This window comes from Danio aesculapii, chromosome 23 (genome assembly GCF_903798145.1).
Source record: "Danio aesculapii chromosome 23, fDanAes4.1, whole genome shotgun sequence".
Classification (NCBI taxonomy): domain Eukaryota; kingdom Metazoa; phylum Chordata; class Actinopteri; order Cypriniformes; family Danionidae; genus Danio; species Danio aesculapii.
In genome coordinates this window covers 3,806,714-3,831,863 of record NC_079457.1, presented here as the reverse complement: position 1 = coordinate 3,831,863, position 25,150 = coordinate 3,806,714, and the positions used below count along the sequence as shown (strand labels likewise).

Below are 25,150 nucleotides of genomic sequence, written 5' to 3'. Positions count from 1 at the left end.
ATAGATAGATTATATTCGTGTAATGTAAGCATATGGAGCATATGAGTGATTACTTTTATCCTTATAAACTATATTTCTGATTAATTAAAGTAATTTTTACGTCATCACGGTTACGTCATCGCGGTTTCGGCAACACCATCATCATTCATTATTTAACGCCTCAAATTAAAGCGGAGGACTGTAAAAATACTGTATTCCATTCAAACTTGTTTTTATAAAATCGAAAAGAAAGGAAAGTGGGCCCTGTTGAGTGACAGCTGCTCCAGCCAACCAACGATGTGGGAACGGTGACGCGTGCGCAACTTTTCAGCCAATCAGCGCGCGGCACGCTGGCACGTGCCAGTTTCGCGGCAAAAAAGATTTGGCGCGTAAACCTTTGAGCAGGTTCCGATCAGCTGGAACAAAACAACACAACAATAACAACAGCGATTCCGGCCGCACCGCGCACAGAGACAGTCGAGCCGCACCTTTCCTGCATTTCAATGAATTTATGCATTAAATAAGCCAGGATCTGGAAATTATTTGGAGTTAAATGCAATACTTCCTGGATGGAGTCATTATGAACAACAAAAGCGGGTGATATTTTGGATTAAATTTGCCGAAGGGAGAAGAAACAGGACTTTGGCTTTGTTCTACATCCGGATTGGGTTATATATTGTTATATTTACTCCTCTACAGCCTGTTTACTTAAATATATACACTCTTTTCTAACACGTTTACATGTGCTCATGGTAAAACAAACGCTGTTAGTTTGTAAAATCGCGAATATATCGATATTTGATAAGTTAATTTGATCGATAACATGTTTTATGCACTTTAAATGCTGAAATAGTGTTGCGGTTTATGTGTGATGATGTTTATTTATATTGGACTCCATTTATTATGCTTTTCAGCCATTTTCAGTAGCACTTCCCTAAACAAAGGAATAGCTCCTAAAGTCCATCATGCATGCGTTTTATAATCGTAAATGTTTATAAATAACATGCATGCTCTCATTCTTTTATTTTACTAATGAAAATTAAGTATATATAATATTTTTGCTTGGCAAACTGAAGTTGACCTACATTCTGGCCTTGTTGTGCTTTGAGAGCTTCACCCATATGTTCTCCAGTCAAGGCCTGTTTTTAAAAGCGAGCACTGATCTGGAACCTGTCAGAACATGGATCATCTCAATAAATCAACTAGTGTAGTTAGCTAGGATAGTAGCCCATTTTCTCATGCACTTCCATCCATAAGCATTGACAGTTAGCCCAGAGAGTGAGCGAGCCCTGCCCGATATGTCTGAGAGTTTTATTTCGGGTCAGACCTCGGAGGACCTGCTGGCTGATTTCGAGTCTCTGTTGAACAATGGCAGTATTGATCTCAGTGAAGATCATCAAATTGTCATCATCTCCACTCCCGGCACAGCCACCACCAGCACTGCTACGGGTGACATCTTACTGTTCGCAACGCCACATCATACAAGCACTGGGACCACCAGCCTGCCAGACCACCGGAGACCAATTTTGGGTCGCCCGCCGGTACGAAACCAGCCTTGCTGGATTACTTATGAATTGTAATCAGTTACTTATTGCTGATTACATGATAGCATTTGTAATCAGTAATGTTATCTCTTAGCTTACACATTTATGGTAATCTGACTACTTTTGGATTACTTTAATTGTAATCACGCTATATGGTATTATCACAATATTGATCTATCACGGTATTGATATTACTCACAAATATAGACTTAATGGAGTCAGACTACTTTTGGATTACTTTAGGTTTTTGCCGGTGTCAAATTGAATAATTGAAGCTTTTTTCACAATGTGTGGTATTATCACGATATTGACCTGATGTAATCTGATTACTTTTGGATTACATTTGGCTTCTGCCATATAAATTTTTTTGTTGCGATTAATTGAAGAAGCTTTTATCATGATATACAGTATTATCACTATAATGACTTAATGTAATCTGACTACTTTTGGATTACATTATTCTTTTTTTATTTTAGATTTATTTTTGGCCTTTTTGCCTTTATTAGACAGGACAGTTTTGAGACCGGAAGCGAAAATGGAGAGAGGAGGGGGGGTAGGGTTGGAAAATGTCCTCGAGCCGCGATTCGAACTCGGGATGCCCTGACGTGCTACTGCACCTTATGTCGGCGTGCTAACGACTAGGCTATTGCACCAACAGATTACATTATTCTTAATCACGACATACAGTATTATGATATTTATAGCAATATTGACCTAATGTAATCTGACTACTTTTGGATTACATTAATTTTGATCATGATAAACTGTATCACGATGTTGACCGGTCACGATATTCATATTTATCACAATATTGACCTAATGTAATATGAATACTTTTGGATTACATTAATCTTGATCATGATATATTGTATTATTATGATATTGACCTATCATGATATTATTGTCACAATATTGACGTTATGTAATCTAACTACATTTGGATTACATTAATTTTGATCATGATAAACTGTATTATCACGATATTGAGCTGTCGCAATATTGATATTTATCACAATATTGACCTAATGTAATCTGACTACTTTTGGATTACATTAATCTTGATCATGATAGACTGTATTATCACGATATTGACCTGCCATGATATTAATATGTATCGCAATATGGACCTTATGTAATCGGACTACTTTTGGATTACATTAAGCTTCTGCCCATATCAAATTTCTTGTTGCGATTATTTGAAAAAGCTTTTATCACACTATAGTGTATTATCACAATATTGACCTAATATAATCGGACTACTTTTCTGTTACACTAATCTTAATTACATTATAAAGTATTATCACAATATTGACCTAATGTAATCTGACTACTTTTGGATTACATTAATCTTGATCATGATATACTGTATTATCACGTTATTGACCGGTCACAATATTCTTATTTATCGCAATATTGCCCTAATGTAATCTGACTACTTTTGGATTGCATTTGGCTTCTGTCATATAAAATTTCTTGTTGTGATTAATTGTAGAAGCTTTTATCATGATATACAGTATTATCATGATATTGACCTAATGAAATCGAACTACTTTTGGATTACATTTCTTAATCAAAATATACAGTATTATCATAATATTAACCTATCATGATATTAATATTTATCGCAATATTAAGCTAATGTAATCTGACAACTTTTGGATTACATTTCTTAATCAAAATATACAGTATTATCATAATATTAACCTATCATGATATTAATATTTATCGCAATATTGAGCTAATGTAGTCTGACTACTTTTGGATTATGTTAGGGTTTTAATGGTAGCAAATTTCTTGTTGCAATTATTTGAAAAAGATTGATCACAGCATAGTGTATCAAGGTTTTATCAAGATATTACCCTGATGTAATTGGACTACTTTTGCATTACATTAGCCTTGGTCATGATATACTGTATTATCATGATATTGCCCTCGATATTATATCTCGATATTAATATTTATCATGATATTGACCTATCAGGATATTGATATTTATTATGATATTGACCTAATGTAATCAGACTACTTTTGGATTACATTAGGCTTTTGTCGGTATCAAATATTCTTTTTGTGATTAAATGAAGAAGCTTTTATATAGATATATAGTGTTATCACAATATTGACCTAATGTAATCTCACTGCTTTTGGATTACATTGACCTTAATCAAGTTGTACTGTATTATCACGATATTGACCTTTTACTATATTTATATTTATCACAATATTGACCTAATGTAATCGGACCACTTTTGGATTACATTAGGCTTCTACTGGTATTAAATTTCTTGTTGCGATTATTTGAAAAGCTTTTATCACGATATAGTGTTATCATGATATTGACCTAATGTAATTTGATTGCTTTTGGGTTACATTAATCTATATAATGATATACGGTATTGTCACAATATTGATATTTATTACAATATTGAACTAATGTGATCTGACGATTTTTGGATTACATTGCAATGTAATCAGACTACTTTTGGATCTTACTAATTTTGGATTACATTAGGCTTCCGCTGGTATCAAATATTCAGTATCAAATATTACTTATAGATAAGTACTTAAAAATAAGTACATTTAGAAAAGACCAACATTTAAAAAAAACAATATCGAATATGACTGTAGAAGTGAAAAACTTTGTTAACGATATCTCATGCTTATAAACATTGTTTTTTTATGACAAAATATAATTGTAAAAAGAAAAATATGCATATTATATATATGCCAGAGTAATTGGTGGTTCATTCCGCTGTGGCAACCTCTGATAAATTATGGACAAACCCGAAGTAAAGCAAGTGATCATGTAATCCAGATTACAAATAATTCATGACTACCCAGCTCTGCTCACCATGCACCCATAAAACCCATGCATATTACCCATAAAATCCCATTCAGAATTTTCACTTTCATTTTATATTGAAACGCTTACTGTCGGTTCATCAACATTCTGACCTTTATTGCAATCATTAGAGAATTTCTCAATAACAGATGAGTTACTGACATGCAGTTAAAGGTTTTATGTTGTAACGTTGTTTTACGACACATCCCTTACTTTAATCAGTCTACATATAATGTGTTTTTCTTTGTGAATTTTTGATTTTAGGTTAAAAGAAAGTTGGATTTAGACAGCGATCATCAGTACATTTGCACTTCTCGAACCGCTTCACATGGACCCACACCTCCAGCCACACCCGCACCTCCCAGAGGTATGAATGATTATTAAAATGATCATCATATTTCAACAATTCTTCATTGGAACCGCAGGGTTGTCCGCAGGGCCTTAAAAACTATTAAAAGTTGATAAATCGATGTAGAGAAAAAAGTCAAAAGTATTAAAAAGTCTGCTATTTTGCAAGGTAATACATTTTATGTCATTTTTGATTATGCAATGGTTGTATGCTAAAGTTTTCCTGAATTAAATCTGCGAATATCAGGATGCTGTGTGAAATCAATAAAATCCTGCTAGGTTTGACATCATGCTGCTTTGTTTGCTGCAGTGACCAAGGAAAAACTATTAATCTGCAGATCTATTGGTGCCAAGCTGCTGGATTAGCTAGATTTAATAGATTTTTTTTCACTATATGAATAATGTTTTAGTTTTGGATTCGTTTCTTGCATTAATATTTAGTAAATCTACTGCAAGTTAAAATCTCGCCAGTATTTCTGGTCGACAACTTAAGTGGTTTTAAGGTCTTAAAATGTATGGAAAGAGTCTTAAGAAAGGTCTTTAAAAGGTATTGAATTTCACTTTCTAATTCCTGTAATTTCACCTAATATACTCTAAACCAGGGGTTCACTACCTTTATCACTTCAGGGGCCCACTTCTTTCGCTGATCAATTTTTCAAGGTCCACTTGTCTGACATTTTCTTCATAATGTTTGTATGAAATGCTCATTTAAACATTTATTTATTAACACATATATATATACAGTGAGGTCAATAAGTATTTGATCACCCTGTGATTTTTCAATATCTCCTACTTAGAAATCATGGAGTGGTCTAGAATTTTCACCATAGGTGCATTTCCATTTCCAGAGACAGAATCTAAAAATAAAAATCCAGAAATCACGTTGTAGGATTTTTTTTAACAATTTATTTGTAAATAACTGTGTCAAATAAGTATTTGATCACTTGAGTCAAAAATGTTTAATATTTGGTACAGAAGCCTTTGTTAACAATTACAGAGGTCAAACGCTTCCTGTAGTTCTTCACCAGGTTTGCACACACTGCAGGAGGGAGTTTGGCCCACTCCTCCATGCAGATCTTCTCTAGATCTGTCAGGTTTCGGAGCTGAGCAACACAAAGTTTCAGCTCCCTCCAAAGATTTTCTATTGGATTTAGGTCTGGAGACTGGCTAGGCCACTCCAGAACCTTGATATGCTTCTTACGGAGCCACTCCTTGGTTTTCCTGGCTGTGTGCTTTGGGTCAATGTCATGTTGGAAGACCCAGCCATGACCCATCTTTAATGCTCTGACTGAGGGAAGAAGGTTTTTGCCCAATATCTCACAATACATGGCCCCGTTCATCCTCTCCTTTATAGAGTGCAGTCGTCCTGTCCCCTGTGCAGAAAAACACCCCCAGAGCATGATGCTTCCAGCCCCATGCTTCACAGTAGGTATGGTATTATTGGGATGATACTCATCATTCTTCTTCCTCCAAACACGGCGAATAGAGTTAAGACCAAAAAGTTCTACTTTGGTCTCATCTGACCACAGGACTTTCTTCCATGACTCCTCTGGATCATCCAGATGGTCCCTGGCAAACTTCAGACGGGGTTTGACATGGGCTGACTTAAGCAGGGGAACCTTCCTTGCGATGCATGACTTTAAACCATGACGTCTTAATGAATTACTGATGGTAGCCTTGGAAACGGTGGTCCCAGCTCTCTTCACAGCATTGACCAGCTCCTCCCGTGTAGTTCTGGGCTGATTCTTGACTATTTCTAGCATCATTGATACCCCACGAGGAGAGACCCTCCGTGGGGCCCCAGTCTGAGGGACACTGACAGTCATCATTAGCCTCTTCCACTTTCTGACAGTTGCTCCAACAGTTGTTCTTTTTTCACCAAGCTGCTTGCCAATTGCCCCGTAGCCCTTTCCAGCTTTGTGAAGGTCTACAGTTTTGTCTCTTGTGTCTTTTGATAGCTCTTTGGTTTTGCCAATGTTGCTACTTAGAGTTTTGACTGATTTTGGGGTGCACAGGTGTCTTTATGACAGCTAACAACCTCAAACCGGTGCTACTAAATTAGAATCATGAGCAGAGTGTAGCTGGACTATTTAAAAGCAGAATAACAGGTCTTTGAGGGTAAGAAATCTGGCTGAAAAGCAAGTGATCAAATACTTATTTGACACAGTTATTTACAAATAAATTGTTAAAAAAATCCTACAACGTGATTTCTGGATTTTTATTTTTAGATTCTGTCTCTGGAAATGGAAATGCACCTATGGTGAAAATTCTAAACCACTCCATGATTTCTAAGTAGGAGATATTGAAAAATCACAGGGTGATCAAATACTTATTGACCTCACTGTATATATATATGTAATGCATTTGTTGCGCCTTCTATTTTGTATTATCAGCATTTTATAAAAAAAGATATACATTTATTTAAATTTAATCATATATAAAACAAACTATATAATATATATTAAAACTATATATATATATATATATATATATATATATATATATATATATATATATATATATATATATATACATATACATATATACATATATATATATATATATATATATATATATATATATATATATTTATATATATATATATTTATATATTATATATTAGTGGGAGGTTGCCACTTGGTTTATATTCATATCTGTGTGTGCATATAGATAATTTGTGATTTTAAAAATTAGTTTTATATTGTTATCAACCATGCTATACATGTTAAACCAAGTCAATGTTGAGGAATACTGTTATTTCCATTGTTAATGACCATGTTTATTAAAACATAATAAAGTTTAAGTCAAAAATGTTCATGATGAAAATAAAAATATTCAGTATTAAATATTAGAATAGAAATCCAAAAGTTTGGGGTGTTCATTTATTTATTTAAAGGAAAATTTCTTTTAAAATATAATTATTCTTAAATATTTTTATGTTTTAAAATAAAAGTTAGTAACATTTTACAATATATCTCATCCATATATGAAATGCACTGTCGCCTCACAACAAGAAGGTTTCTGATTCGAGTACCGACTTATTCAGTGTGCATTTCTGTGTGGAGTTTGCCTGTTCTCCTAATGTTGACATGGGTTTCCTCCGGGTGCTCTGGTTTCCCCCACAGTCCAAACATATGCATTATAGCGGAATTGGATGAACTAAATTGTCTCTAGTGTATAAGTGCAGTGTATAAGCCTGTCCTTTTTTTTGGCTGCGAGGGCTGGTGTCCTTGCACTCTCAGCAGTCACACTTTTTTCATTTATTTATTTATTTGACCATAGCCTCACTCTTTTTAGTCATTATTTTGCCGCAGCTCCGCTCTTTTTATTTATTGTCTCATAGCCCCATGAGCAAAATGCAGCCTGCAGGTGATGTAGCTATTGTTCGATCTCAAACAGCTACACCTTAGTGAAAAATAATTCGAATAGTCAATATTAATGAATATTACACCAGCTCAATGAAAATCAGATGATTCACAACATTAATAAATCTGACATAAGTTGATCAGAAATCTAAAATGGGGACAAAAGATTAAGCCATCAATAGAAAGTAATACTGTAGTTAATAGAGTCTTGCAGATGTCAGTGTAATACTTAATTTTTTTTCCAAATGCACCAGTATAACAGCGCCATTGTGGTCCAGTGGTCAGCACGTTGCGTTACGATGCCACTGATCTGAGTTCAAACCTCACCTAAGTAAAAAAAAATAAAAAATTCTTATTCATTTTTAGTGTTAAGACATATATTACTGTTTGGGTTACTTATGCAGGTGTACATATATTTTATTTTTATTTTTTTGTGTGACCACCGTTACAGGACTGGATATCTATAAAGAATATTGCACAGAATATATATTCAGATATTGCAGGAAAAGGACATTGTGATGTTTTTTAAGAATAGTGTTGAAGATCTAGCTCCACTTTAATGTTCACATAATTATGTAAAACATTTGAAGTTCTAAAGCAGCTGTTTCCTTGTAAAAGACGTGATAGTGTCATTAGAAACTGCATTGGAAATGACCTTATTTTAATATAGTCAGTCGTGAACTGAGGTGGGCCGGTCTAAGGCTTGAAAGCCCAGGGCTGAAAAGGAGTCCCACTCCGGCCCTGTATGAGTGTGTGTGTGAGTGAGTGTGTATGGGTGTTTACCAGTACTGGGTTGTGGCTGGGAAGGCATCTGCTGTGTAAAACATATGCAGGAATAGTCGGCGGTTCATTCCGCTGTGGCAACCCTTGATAATCAGAGACTAAGCTGAAGGAAAATGAATGAATGTATGATTTTATATGTTATTTCTAATCTAAAATGTTGAATTATTGTAAACAATGTATTGCAATGTAATCATAGTAGTTCTTTATATAAAAACTGTTGATTTCTCCATCAATATAGCCATCGCTGCAGAGATGGTGTTAAATCCTAAATAAACAAACCAGGAAACAAATTGAGCTTGGATGCTTTTACCAAAATAACAAACCCTGTCAAATATTAAAGGTTTTAAAGTCAAGTATTGAAAATGCATCATTTAACTTGTAATCTGCCATTTGTATATATATATATATATATATATATATATATATATATATATATATATATATATATATATATATATATATATATATATATATATATATATATATATATATATACATATATATATATATATATATACATATATATATATATATATATACATATATATATATATATATATATATACATATATATACATATATATACATATATATACATATATACATATATATACATATACATATTTATATACAATATTTAGATTAATGGTGCAGTCCTACTCAGCAGTATTTATACTTCTGTCTGTCTTCTGTGTGTTGTAGTGCCTAAGCTGGCTGTGGAGAAATCGCGCTACGACACGTCTCTGAATCTGACCACCAAACGCTTCCTGGATCTCCTGGCTCAGTCTCCAGACGGCGTGGTGGACCTGAACTGGGCCTCGCAGGTGCTGGACGTCCAGAAGCGGCGCATCTACGACATCACCAACGTCCTGGAGGGCATTCATTTAATCTCCAAGAAGTCCAAGAACAACATCCAGTGGCTGTGAGTCTTTCAGAGCGTTACTGCTTTATATAAATGTAGTTATGTTTGTTTCTACATATGTAGTTATGTTTGTTTCTATACTCCTTCATGCAATGTGGATGATGGTAGAGATGGGCAATACCAATTATCTTTTTTCTGATCTGATAGCAAGTATTTCAAGACAAGTCGATACCGATACTTTAATGAAATACTTTAATTTAAAATGTATATAGTCTTTTATACATTTATTAAAATGTATTAAATTATTAATTAAACAAAAACTGGCTATATAACACCATATATAACCAAAAATAACAATGCACAAATCTTAATTAAAAGAAAATTACATTTATTCCCTTTAGCACTTTTTTGTTTGTCGTTTTTTAATAAAACAAATGACTGGACTCTCCTTTTGAGCATGTTTTCAGTAACGTACTGTTTTATGACAATTATCGCATGAAGCCTCGTAATTTTGAGTCTTTTTCGTTCAGTCATGATGAGTTTTAAAATCTGTGCTGTTTGTGTGTGCTTTGAAAGTGTGTGTCTGTGAGCAAACACTGACCCATTAGTGGAAATACAGCGGAAGAATATTATAGCTGCCATTCCTGTTCCTATTCAAGTCAATATTTATATACTATGTGGTGCTATCATCATATATTACTATTATCAAGATATTAAAATCAGTGGTCCCTCATTAATGAAAAAACATAGAAAGGATTGATACTTTTTATTTACATTGCCAGTATCGAAAATATCACTACTTTAGGATCGATTTGTCCACCCCTGGATGATGGTTTCCAACAGGGAAGCAAATGACACTTTTTAGGGACATTCATAACTTTGGATTCAAATCTCACCCATCACCCAAACTGAGGTCACTGAGGTAGTTTGCAAGCTCTGCAGTGGTAAAGCAGCGGGGGTGGATGAGATTCACCATGTGTATCTTGGGTCTCTGGATATTGTGGGGCTGTCTTGGCTGATACACCTCTCCAATATTGCATGGAGGTCGGGGACAGTAGCTCTGGACTGGGCAACTGGGGTGGTGGTTACCATTTTTAAGAAGAGGGACCGGAGCGTGTGCTCCAACTATAGAAAATCACACTCCTCAGCCTCTCTGGGAAAGTCTGTGCCAGGGTACTGGCGAGGAGGATCTGGCCGATGATTGAACCTAGGATCCAGGAGGAACAATGCGGTTTTCATCCAGGCCTCTATACACTGGATCAGCTCTATACCTTCACCAGGGTGCTCGAGGGTTCATGGGAGTATGCCCAACCAGTCCACATTTGTTTTGTGGACTTAGAGAAGGCATTCGATCGTGTCCCTCGTGGCATTCTGTGGAGGGTGCTCTGGGAGTATGGGGTCAGAGGCGCCCTGATAAGGGCCCTCTTGTCCCTGTATGAACAGAGCAGGAATTTGGTTCGCGTTGGCGGCAAAAAGTCAGACTTGTTTCCAGTGCATGTTGGACTCCCGCAGGGCTGCCATGTCACCAACTCGGTTCAGAATTTTTATGGACAGAATTTCAAGGAGCAGCCTTGGGCTAGAGGGGGTCCGGTTCGGGGACCACAGGATTTCTGACTGAAAGGACAAGATCTCGGATACAAGTGGCTGAAATGAGTTTCCTTCGCAGGGTGAGGAGCTCTGTCCCCGGGAGGAGGTCGGAGTAGAGCCGCTGCTCCTCCACATCGAGAGAAGTCAGCTGAGGTGGATCGGGCATCTGTTTCAGATGCCTCCTGGATGCCTACCTAGGGAGATGTTCAAGGCATGTCCCACTGGGAGGAGGTCTCGGGGAAGACCCAGGACACGCTGGAGGGACTATGTCTCTCGGCTGGCCTTGGAACACCCCGGGATCCCCCCGGAGGAGCTGAAGGAAGTGTCTGGGAAGAGGGAAGTCCGGGGTTCTCTCCTAAGACTGCTGCCCCAGGACCCGGCCCCAGAAAAGTGGACGAAAATGAATGAATAAATGAATGTTATTAATGCATTTAATCTTGAACTGATTAGTTTCCCAAATTATATTAGTGACCCTGGACCATAAAACCAGTTGTCATTTGGTTTTAAATGGAGTTTTACATGTCGTCTGAAAGTTGAATAAATAAGCGTTCCATTAATATGATTTGGCTGAAATACGACTCGCATAAAAATCTGGAATCCAAGAGTTCAAACATATCAAGATATTGTGAAAATCACAAACACTTTCCGCCGAATTCACAAAGCATGCGTACACACATGAGTTGGTTCTTAAGCTTGTTCTTCTGTTAGTGAATATGAATTGTTCTCAGGAAGTGTTTTTCTGAAAGCAGTTAATGCACGTCCACACTAGCTCCATCAAAGGATATAAATGTTCTTTATACACGTTTATAACACCATGATTATTGCGTACATGTAGTTTAAGTTGTTCTTGAATTTTTTGTAGATTTAAAATACATTTTAGTACGAAGGTTTCGATGAATCATGATGTATTTATGAAAATGTCTGTCCACACATTTCACGCAATTACTCTGTGATTGTTTATGGTTGTGTGTGTATTTTTGCAGAGGGAATCGTATCGACGGTGCGTCTGTGGCCAGGTTTCAGGAGCTGCAGAAGGAGGTTTCTGAGCTGACGGAGGCCGAGGAGAAACTGGACGAGCTCATTAATAAATGCAGTTTACAGCTACGGCTCCTCACTGAGGACACACACAACAAGAAATATCCTTTACCTGCACACTGTTAGTGGCGCAGTGGGTAGCACGATCGCCTCACATCAAAAGGTCGTTGGTTCGAGCCCCGGCTGGGTCAGTCGGCATTTCTGTGTGGAGTTTGCATATTCACCAAAGCACATCAAATGATCAATAATTAAAAGGGGTAAAATAGAATAAATATATATATACTTTTATATTAGACACACATCTGATTCTTGTATTTGCACCAGCTCCACATCCACAACTTCACACATTGGGTTAAATTAGGCTTTGCAGTCTTTGTTTTCAGTCCATTACTTCCACTGTATCTGTTCAGCTGAGGGAACGGAACCAACCCAGTGACGTCAGACACAGTGATATTCCAAGATGGCTGCGCCCTATGTCTAAAATCTATAGTAAAACATGTCGTTTTCTGCTAAATGGTTACGTTAATCGAGTTTGTTTAGTATATTTTCATTAAAGTGGAATCCAATGTACAAAATAAGGTAAACTTGAGTGCTTCATTTCCCCTTTAATATCCTATTAGCTTCCATGTCTGAGTATAGGCATCTATAAATATGTACAATATTAGTCTAATTTGACATTACATTGCTTTTATGTTATATATAGAGACAAACACCTGTTTTACATGTAAAGTGTGTTTTGAATGTTTAGGGTGTGTATTAATGGTAGTCTAGATCTGCACATCATGCATTGACAATGGTATGAACCGTTATAGGGGTGGTCAAATGCATTTTTATTCATTCATTCATTTTCATTCGGCTTAGTCCCCTTATTTATTAGGGGTCACCACGGCGGAATGAACCGCCAACTATTCCAGCATATGTTTTACACAGCGGATATCCTTCCAGCCACAACAGTACTGGGAAACACCCATACACTCTAATTCACACACACTCATACACTACAGTCAAATTAGTTAATCAGTTCAACTATAGCGCATATGTTTGGACTGTGGGGGAAACCGGAGCACCCGGAGGCCAACAAGCTCCTCACAGAAATGCCAACTGACCCAGCTGGGACTCGAACCAGCGGCCTTCTTGCTGTGGGGCGACAGTGGTAACCATTATTATTATTATTATTAATATTTAAAATGCGTATCATTGCAAATTGCTTATCATTATTAATGTCCTTTGGGATGATCAAACATCATTTAAGGAGTTCAAGCCCAGTCTGTAATTAGTACTTTGGTCACACCCCCTTCTTTAATTCTAAAAAGTCCCAGAATTGCCAACATACTTAAGATTACAAAATAACTGCTCTATCATTATATAGAAACTTTTGGGGGGTTTCCACTGTGCATGCTATGTAGAATATTTTTTCAGTTCCACCCCAGAAAACTGTAAAGCACTGTTTATTTCATTTCATTAATTTCTGTTTTGTAATAATTTGTACAATGTTTCCCTTTCAGTGTTTATTTTTGTTCAATTTTGTTTGTTTAATTTGTGCAATCTCACATGGTTATGGTCATTTATAGAAAGCTACATTCATTTTATTGGCCTTTGTATTTGACTTACCGTGCCAGTGCAGCCTGACTTTGATCACTGGTTTTGGTCTTGATTTGAGCCTTTTGTAGCTGAGTGAAGGTCCAGAAATGAGACCAGAGTAGAGTAATGCGTTTAACACTTGTGAATGTGATTATCTTTAACGTAAGGTCACGCTGGGATACGTCAGGTGTCAGGATTTGCGTAATACAGTCAATCCTCCAGATCAGATCATCATGGTGATTCGAGCTCCGGCAGAGACGGCCATGCAGGTGTCAGAACCCAGCGAGGTCAGCAAACAAACACACTTTATTTGACGTTTGTGTTTGTGTGTGTGTGTATATGTGTATATATATATGTATATATGTATAGATAGATAGATAGATAGACAGACAGACAGACAGATAGATAATAGATAGAGTTGAAGTCAGAATTATTAGCCCCCCTGTTTTTTTCCCCCGATTTCTGTTTAACAGAGAAGATTTTTTTTTTTCAACACATTTCTAATCATAATAGTTTTAATAACTCATCTCTAATAACTGATTTATTTTATCTTTGCCATGATGACAGTAAATAATATTTGACTAGATATTTTCAAGACACTTCTATACAGCTTAAAGTGACATTTAAAGGCTTAACTAGGTTAACTAGGCAGGTTAGGGTAATTAGGCAAGGTTTGTTCTGTAGACTATCAAAAAATATATAGCTTAAAGGGACTAATAATATTGATCTTAAAATGGTGTTTAAAATAATTAAAAACTGCTTTTATTTTAGCCAAAATAAAACAAAAAAGACTTTCTCCAGAAGAAAAAATATTATCAGACATACTGTGAAAATTTCCTTGCTCTGTTCAACATCATTTGGGAAATATTTAAAAAAGAAAACCAAATTCAAAGGGGGGCGAATAATTCTGACTTCAGCTGTATATGTGTGTATATATGTGCGTCATATTGACATTGTATAATTTTTGTATATCTTTGTGTGTATTTCAGGGTTACCAGATTTCGCTGAAGAGCTCCAAAGGACCAATCGATGTCTTCCTGTGTCCTGAAGACAGTTCTGGCATTTGTAGTCCCGTCACAGACTGTAGTCCAGCAAAATCCTCCACTCAGAGTCCAGCGAAGTCTGACCCCGCCTCACAGGACGTGACATCAACACCAACTACTCTGCCAAGCTCCTCCCCGCTGCCTCTGCACACAGACTCCGGTCAGTAATTTTTTCATTTGTCATTTGTTTGTTACTTTGGCTCCAAAAATAGCACGTTTGTCTAGTTGACTGTATTTGAGTAAGTTTATTAATTTTATAGCATTTACACTGTAGAAAATTTATACATGTACATACATTTATAGAAAAAAGGTAAATGTAAATCTTATACAGAAACTTAATTCTGTTTGTCCATCTATTTACATCCATTCTATCTATATATATATATATATATATATATATATATATCTATATAAATATATATATAAGATTAAAATGTCTGGATGAACTGATCTGAGATCGCTGCGTGTGTTGTGAAGGACAAATCTATCGATCCTCGAAGTCATGATCAGCAATGCAATGATTGGCTGACGGCACAGCAGCGTAATGACATCATCTGATTAATATTCACTTCTCCATGTGAGCAAAATTACATCAAATTAGCAGTAAACGGTTTATTAAATATGACATGCAATAACTTTCCACATTTGCTGTGAGCTGCAGGCTTTACACTTTCATGTGTCAAGAGTATTCATCATGTATTTCAATGCATATCAATGCATTTAGTTCTACATTTAGAGAAGATTTTCTTTATTATCGTAGCCTAGGCCTACTCAAATTTTTTTAAGTTAATTTAGCATCAAAAAAGCATTTTGATATCGGTAAAGGTGTCAATCACCGGCATATTAACGGTCAAAACACATGCATGACTGCATAAATTATTATCCTTTATTTTATTTTATTTATATTTAAGTCGAATATTGTGCATGTACATGTTTATATCTAAAAGGTTTATATCAATAAATTCTCTTTAAACCACCAGGTGGCAGTCTTTGTACTTTATTTCGGAGTGCAGATTGCATAAGTTTTATTAATATATATGTTTAACTTTATATATAAAAAATGTATTTACTATTTTCTCAAGTGTATATAACTACTGTAAGAAAATATCAGCATTTGGTACATACTTTCAGTATTATCTTTGCTTGAACTGAGCCCGATCTAATCCAGTTTATATGAAATGAACCTGCTCCCTAGTAGGTTTGAGCTACCAGAACTGTTGCTATGACAACAAATCTCGGAAAAGTTTTGAAGAACTAAACGATCCTGGATCGTGTCAAATCGTCAATATCCAAATCCAGCTGAGTAGTCCACGTACGAAGAACGGACCCCAGTTCTCATGCAACTGTAAACAAAAAACAATTTATTCGACTAAGCTCAAAAAATGGTTCTTGCCTTTACTGTTGAGGAGACGCAGCCACTGTCAAACGTTACTGTAGAAGCAACTATGTTTTGTAATATAGTACGATTTTTTTTCTCTTTTGGGAAACGATTTACACACTTAAGACCACGTGAAGCCATTTATTTAATGTATAAAGCTCAAGGATTTATTTTAATTCAGGGATTTTTTTTTATCATCTTCTTTAAAATGTTTCATAACAAAATGAACAGGTTTCAAATCTGTCCTAATATAAATTATTTAATATTTATACTCAGGCTTTATTGCAATCTTTATCTTAGTAGACAGTGAATTTACTTAACTAATAACACAAAACGGTATGTGTGTATGTATAAGAGTATAGATGTTTCCCAGAGATGGGTTGCGGCTCGAAGGGCCTCTGCTGCGCAAAAACGTGCTGGATAAGTTGGCGGTTCATTCCACTGTGGCGACCCCAGATTAATAAAAGGACTAAGCCGAAAAGAAAATGAATAACACAAAACGTACAAAAGTAGCAAACACATTACTTTACATGTTTTCATTAATCTGTATAGACTGGGCTCAGAAAGTTAAGGAAAATGAAGGTGTAAGTTAAATATATATATATCACCATAGTTTTTCTATAACTGCACTTTATAACTCATACCTATATCCTGCACTTGCTGCTACTGCACTGCTGGTTAGACCGAAACTGCATTTCGTTGCCTTGTACTTGTACATGTGTAACGACAAGAAAGTTTGAATCTAATCTAAATCTAATATAGGTGGTTGTTAAATGCAGAGCTTCTCTATAAAAAAGGAAAACTAATGCAGAAGTAACTCAAAAGTAATGTAATGCATTACTCTCCATAAAAGTAACTACATAACACAATTACTTTTTAAGGGAGTAACTCAATATTGTAATGCACTACTTTCTAAAGTAGCTTTCCCCAACACTGACAATAACAGATGTATTTAGTGCAAAAGTAATGCACACATGGTCAGCGCACAATACATCCAACACCAATTCATAGCAGGTTATTTCATAACAGCATAATGAATTAAAGACGAATTGCGACGACTGCGCAGATTTGACCGTTATAATAGTGCTGATCAAAATGCTGCTCAAATTCTTGTTCAAGTCACGCCTTTTTACAAGTTACTTGCTCATCTTGGTTTATCAGACGTCTCCTCTCACTGTGCGGATCTTCAAACATGTCAGTGATATCACAGAGGATAACAGCCAATCACTGTTGCAGGGTTGTGTTAACGTGATTAGCTCTCATCTGCTCGAGGGTATTTGCATGGCACGATCTAACTAGCTGACACCTGTTTGATGATTTAAAGTTCACTCAAAGTTCATGTGAATCATTGACGCTGACATAATCAAAATAACATTTAAATTAATTTCAATAATGCGAGGGGAGTTTCATTCGGTGAACCTACGTTCGTGTGTAAAGCTGCCATGTAGTTCAGGTCAAACCAAGCGATTCACTTCACTTTTTAATCCAGATTTGCTTAAGCAACTCTGAACAGCACAGATTCGCTTCACTTTACTTTGAATGGTCCCGATTCACTTCGCTTCACTTTTTAATCCAGATTTGCTCAGAAGGCTCTTAGCAGCACCATTTAATTTATTAATAGAGATAAGTCACCGTTTATTGTAGATATAGTGTGTTTGTGGAGGTTTTAGGATGTCGTGATCGTACAGGAATCGAGGTTTGAATGTAAACGGACATAAGCAAAATAACATTTAAATTAATTTCAATAATGCAAGGGGAGTTTCATTCGGTGAACCTACATTATGTGTAAAGCTGTCATGTAGTTCAGGTCAAACCAAGTAATTCACTTCACTTTTCAATCCAGATTTGCTTAAGCAACTCTGAACAGCACAGATTCGCTTCACTTTACTTTGAATGGTCCCGATTCACTTTGCTTCAATTTTGGATCCAGAATTTCTCACATGGCTTTGAGCAGCACAGATTCGCTCCACTTTGAAGATCATTAATCCACTTTGCATTTTTTTTGTCTGGATTTGCTTACACCGCTCTGAAAGGCGCAGATTTGCTTTGAACAGCGCTTCACCTTTGAATCCAGATTTGCTCAGAAGGCTCTTAGCAGCACCATTTAATTTATTAATAGAGATAAGTCACCGTTTATTATAAAAATAGTGTGTTTGTGGAGGTTTTAGGATGTCGTGATCGTACAGGAATTGAGGTTTGAATGTATACGTACATAAGCAAAATAACATTTAAATTAATTTCAATAATGCAAGGGTAGTTTCATTCGGTGAACCTACATTCGTGTGTAAAGCTGCCATGTAGTTCAGGTCAAACCAAGTGATTCACTTCACATTCAATCCAGATTTGCTTAAGCAACTCTGAACAGCACAGATTCGCTTCACTTTACTTTGAATGGTGCCGATTCACTTCGCTTCACTTTTGAATCCAGAATTTCTCACATGGCTTTGAGCAGCACAGATTCGCTCCACTTTGAAGATCATTAATCCACTTTGCTTTTTTTTAGTCCGGATTTGCTTACACTTCTCTGAAAAACGCAGATTCGAATTGAACAGCGCTTCACCTTTGAATCCAGATTTGCTCAGAAGGCTCTGAGCAGCACCATTTAATCTCTTAATAGAAATAAGTCACCGTTTATTGTAGATATAGTGTGTTTGTGGAGGTTTTAGGATGTCGTGATCGTACAGGAATCGAGGTTTGAATGTATACGTACATAAGCAAAATAACATTTAAATTAATTTCAATAATGCAAGGGGAGTTTCATTCGGTGAACCTACATTCGTGTGTAAAGCTGTCATGTAGTTCAGGTCAAACCAAGTAATTCACTTCACTTTTCAATCCAGATTTGCTTAAGCAACTCTGAACAGCACAGATTCGCTTCACTTTACTTTGAATGGTCCCGATTCACTTCACTTTTGGATCCAGAATTTCCCACATGGCTTTGAGCAGCACAGATTCGCTCCACTTTGAAGATCATTAATCCACTTTGCATTTTTTTTAGTCCGGATTTGCTTACACTTCTCTGAAAGGCGAAGATTCGCTTTGAACATCGCTTCACCTTTGAATCCAGATTTGCTCAGAAGGCTCTTAGCAGCACCATTTAATTTCTTAATAGAAATAAGTCACCGTTTATTGTAGATATAGTGTGTTTGTGGAGGTTTTAGGATGTCGTGATCGTACAGGAATCGAGGTTTGAATGTAAACGGACATAAGCAAAATAACATTTAAATTAATTTCAATAATGCAAGGGCAGTTTCATTCGGTGAACCTACATTCGTGTGTAAAGCTGCCATGTAGTTCAGGTCAAACCAATCGATTCACTTCACTTTTCAATCCAGATTTGCTTAAGCAACTCTGAACGGCACAGATTCGCTTCACTTTACTTTTGGATCGTGTGTGTAGTTCAGGTCAAACCAAGTGGTCTGCTCAGCGCGACTAGTCAACGTCAATCAAAAAGTGTCTCAGCACAGCACTGAAGTCGATTCAACTCCAAATATATACATTTGCATGTATGTGTATTTATTATTATCTATTCAATGTTTAAGTATAATTTAAATAGTAAATGAACACATTACAAGTAGGTTAATATTAAATATTATAAATATTAATTGATTTATGTTCTCTTTTTCAGAATCGTTTCTGGACTCTGACCCGTTTTCCGGCATTTGCGCGATGCCAGATTTCGATTTGTCTCCTTTGGACTCTGATTTCCTCCTGGAGCGGAGCGGGGCAACAGACGGGCTCGGCCTCCCGCTGGACAGCTTCATCTGCTTGTCTCCGCCGCACAGCCAGGACTATCACTTCGGCCTGGAGGATCACGAGGGCGTCAGTGAGCTGTTCGACTGCGACTTCAGTGACCTTGGCCCTCTGGAGTTCTGACGGACGCATCCAAGTGCTTCATTCCCAGTGTGAATGCAAAACTGACTCCCTTCGCTTCACTTTTGAATCCAGATTTGCTCAGATGGCTTTGATCAGTGCTGATTCACTTTGCTTCATTTTTGAATCCAAATTTGCTTTGAACATCGCAGAATCACTTCGTTTCACATTTGGATACTGAATTGCACAGAGGATTTAAATGGCAGCGATTCAGTTCGCTTCACTTTTGGATCCTAACTAGCTCAGATGGACATTAACATCTCAGATTCATTTCGCTTCACATTTGGAGCCTAATTCGCTCAGATGGACGTTAACATCTCAGATTCACTTCGCTTTACATTTAAATCTGAATTTAAACAGCACCGATTCAATTCGCTTCACTTCACTTTTGAAACCTTATTAGCTCAGATGGATATTAACTTTGCAGATTCGCTTCGCTTCACTTTTGGATCCTTATTTGCTCGGATGGATTTTAGCAGCGCAGATTTGCTTCACTTAATTTTGAAGAATGCTGATTTGCTTCGCTTCACTTTTGAATCCAGATCCGCTCAGATATCCATGAACAGCACAGATATACAATTTGTATAACTTTGAAGAGTGCTGATTCGCTTCACTTCACTTTTGAATCCAGATTTGTTCAGATGATTCTGAACATTGCAGATTAAATTAGCTTCAGTTTGAAGAGTGCTAATTTGCTTCACTTTTGAATCCACATTTGCTTTACGAAATTTACTTAAGCAAATCTGAACAGCACAGATTCACTTCACTTTAATTTGAAGAGTGCCGATTCACTTCGCTTTAGTTTTAGATCCAGAATTTCTTAGATGGCTTTGAGCAGTGCAGATTTACTTCCCTCCGCTTTGAAGAGTGCTAATTCGCTTCACTTTTGAATCCAGATTTGCTTACACAGATCTGAACAGTGCAGATTCACTTTGAACATCGTATCACTTTTGAATCCAGATTTACTCTGGAGCAGCACCATTTAATTTATTAATAGAAATAAGTCACCTTTTATTGTAAATATCGTGTGTTTGTGAAGGTTTTAGGATGTCGTGATCGTACAGGAATCGAGTTTCGAATATAAACTGACAGGTTTTACGGACTTTAATTTCTCAGGAGTTTTTCAGGTGACTGATAACGTGCTAGTATTCCGGGTCTGGTTATGTTGCAGAGGTTGGTTATGCATGCTGCATGATAATCAATTAATCATCATTTATATGATGACCAAGAGAATGAGACAGCAAATGAACTTTTATTATCATAATATCAGTGTTTTATTCCTAATCACACATTCCAGACAAATGTTCATCATGTCACCGATCTATAAAGTTCTGCTTCTTTTAAAGCATTGTGGGATTTTTTTAGCACTGTTACAGGAGATGTTTTGTATTTATTGTAGTTCATATCTGATCCTGGTACAGTAAATTCCTTGTTGTTATTATATATATATAATATATAAAAATATATATACAGTCATATATAGTCCCCAAAACATTCACTTGTGTTGTTTTTCCTGTGCATGTGTGTACGTTTATACTTTCCAGCCTCATCTTAAATATTAATCTTGATATTTAAAAAAAAAGCACTATATTTTTATGTTTATTCCTCTCTAGGGCTCTCTTAAATGAGTCCAGATATAAGAATAATGTCTTGTTTTTTCTAGCTTTCTAGTGGTAATTCCACTGTGCTTTTAGCCACAAACTATATGTGAAAGGATTATAATGATATAATGTCATTTAAGTAGGTATTTAAATGCATTTTGATAGGCAGTTTTGATGATAAAAGGTTCTGAAGTTCACGAGGACACTGTTTGATAAGCTTTTCTGGTTGTTAAATGTATAAATTAATGCGAATTGGCCTTCTGTATGTAGATTCGCCCGGGTTTTGCCTTGTTCTGTTTTGTGAAGGCAGCTTTTCTTGTTTGGTTGAATGTGTTCTTTGTCTGTTTGGACGGAGAATGTCGTGTAAATCATAAATGTGTGTCTCTATGTGTTTTAGATCTAATGTTTGTATGGCAATTGTTAGGTATTCATTCGTTTGCTGTTTGTAAGGTCGAGTTGTCTGGGACAATTCTGCTCAAGCGCTTGGGTGAGTGTGATTTGCGTTTATCTGGTTGTATTATAGCAATATTTTTGTAATAGGGCTATTTTGCGTGATTGGTTTAGCTGTTTAATACTTTTAAAACTACTTAATGTGGTTGACAGCATGTGTATACTTTTAAGTACACATCAAATCTGATAGGATCATTTAAATTGGCTTCCCAATTATGGCTTTAAAATCCATTTGCAACATGTTTTTAGTCCTTAAGGATTTGCAGGTTTGGATTTAAAGGCTGTAATGATTGTGTTTTAGCTGAGAGCACTGGTTTGTTGTTTCAAATGCAGAAGGGATGATGATGTTGTTAATATTTCCAGTCAGTCTGATGGATTTTCCTTGTTCTGGCAACATAAATAAATCTTGATTTCCTCTTATCACTCTTGCAGGCTCTTATTTTGACATCTAATGGGATGTTGTGACTGCTCTTAAAGGTGCACAAATTTTGCCAAATTGTATTACTTGACAATACCAAAACAAACACACCCACCCATAACTTAACAAGACCTCACCCCTTTTTAACACTTTTGTATCTATGAAGGAATAGTTCACCAAAAATGAAAAATTACCTCAGTTTACTCACTCTCAAGACATCCTTGCAGGCTGTATAATGCTGCTGGATAGTGGTGTTTTCAAGCTTTCAAAAGGACAGATCCTTTCTAAAAAAAAATGGTGATAATTTAAAAAAAATAATATTTCATATTTTTATGACTCATTATGTAAGATGCATTTGTAGAAGATTTACGTTGCTTATTTTTGAAGAATGCCAATTTGCTTCACTTCACTTTGGAATCCAGATTTGTTTAGATGACTTTGAACAGATTCAGTTCGCTTCAGTTTGAAGAGTGTTGATTTGCTTCACTTTAGAATCCAGATTTGCTTTAGCAACTCTGAACAGACAGATTTGCTTCACTTTAATTTGAAGTATTCTGATTCGTTTCACTTTACTTTTCAATCCAGATTCGCTTAGATGCCCCTGAAACGCACAGATTCACTTCACTTCTGAATCCAGATTTGCTCAGATGTCCCTGAACTGCACAGATTTACTTTGCTTCACGTAGAAGAGCATTGATTCATTTTACTTTTGAATCCAGATTTGTTCAGTTCGCTCTGAACAGCACTGATTTGCTTCACTTTACTTTGAAGTATTTCGATTCACTTCACTATTGAATCCAGATTTGCTCAGATGTCACTGAACAGCACAGATTCACTTTACTTCACTTTTGAATCCAGATTTGTTCAGATGACTCTGAACACTGCAAATTCAGTTTGCTTCTGTTTGAATAGTGATGATTCGCTTCACTTCACTTTAGTACCCAGGTTTCTTTAAGCAACTCTGAACAGCACAGATTTGCTTTACTTTACTTGAATCATGCTGATTCACTTTGCTTCATTTTTGAATCCTCAATCACTCAAATGTCACTGAACAGCACAGATTAAATTTGCTCCACTTTGAAGAGTGCAGATTCACTTCACTTTTGAATCCAGATTTGTTCAGATGGCTCTGAACATCGCTTATTCAGTTAGGTTTAGTTTGAATAGTGCTGATTTGCTTCACTTTAGAATCCAGATTTGCTTTAGCAACTCTGAGCAGCAGATTTGCTTCACTTTACTTTGAAGTATTCTGATTCACTTCACTTTTGAATCCTGATTTGCTCAGATGACTCTGAACATCACAGCTTCAGTTTGCTTCAGTTTGAAGAGTGCTGATTTGCTTCACTTTAGAATCCAGATTTGTTTAGGCAACTCTGAACAACACAGATTTGCTTTACTTTCCATGAATCGTGCTGGTTCACTTTGCTTCACTTTTGAGTCCACATTCACTCAGATGTCCCTGAACAGCACAGATTCAGTTTGCTTCACTTTGAAGAGTGCTGATACACTTCGGCTCACTTTTGAATCCAGAATTGTTCAGAAGACTTTGAACACTGCAGATTCAGTTCACTTCAGTTTGAAGGGTGCTGATTTGCTTCACTTTAAAATCCAGATTTGCTTCACTTTACTTTGATGTATTCCCATTCACTTCACTTCACTTTTGAATCCAGATTTGCTCAGATGTCCCTGAAAAGAACAGATTCACTTTGCTTGACATTGAAAAGTGTAGATTCACTTCGCTTCACTTTTGAATCAGATTTGTACGGATGAATCTGAACACTCAAATTCAGTTTGCTTCAGTTTGAAGAGTGATGATATGCTTCACTTTTGAATCTAGATTTGCTCAGATGACTCTGAACACCGCAGATTTAGTTTCTTTCAGTTTAAAGAGTGCTGATTTACTACACTTTTGAATCCAGATTTGCTTAGGCAACTCTGAACAGCACATATTTGCTTCACTTTACTTTGAAGAGTGCTGATTTTCTCTGCATCACTTTTGAATCCAGATTTTCTCAGATGTCCCTGAACAGCACAGATTCAGTTTGCTTCACTTTGAAGAGTGCTGATTCACTTCGCTTCACTTTTGAATCTAGATTTGTTCAGAGGACTTTGAACACAGCAGATTCAGTTCACTTCAGTTTGAAGAGTGCTGATTTGCTTCACTTTAGAATCCAGATTTGTTTAGGCAACTCTGAACAACACAGATTTGCTTTACTTTCCATGAATCGTGCTGGTTCACTTTGCTTCACTATTGAGTCCACATTAACTCAGATGTCCCTGAACAGCACAGATTCACTTTGCTTCACTTTGAAGAGTGCTGATACACTTCGGCTCACTTTTGAATCCAGAATTGTTCAGATGACTTTGAACTCTGCAGATTCAGTTCACTTCAGTTTGAAGGGTGCTGATTTGCTTCACTTTAGAATCCAGATTTGCTTCACTTTACTTTGATGTATTCCGA

The 25,150-nt window shown here is 36.3% G+C and overlaps 1 protein-coding gene across 1 annotated transcript; it reads left to right on the top strand.

Moving 5' to 3' along the window:
- The first annotated feature begins 365 nt into the window (after positions 1 to 365).
- Positions 366 to 22,691, top strand: e2f1 (E2F transcription factor 1). The gene is made up of 7 exons (XM_056449992.1): positions 366 to 1,520; positions 4,630 to 4,732; positions 9,564 to 9,783; positions 12,294 to 12,446; positions 14,099 to 14,213; positions 14,916 to 15,129; positions 19,976 to 22,691. Exons 1-7 carry the CDS (start codon positions 1,278 to 1,280, stop codon positions 20,221 to 20,223), a joined length of 1,296 nt encoding a protein of 431 aa, XP_056305967.1. The 5' UTR covers positions 366 to 1,277; the 3' UTR covers positions 20,224 to 22,691.
- The last annotated feature ends 2,459 nt before the right edge of the window (positions 22,692 to 25,150 follow it).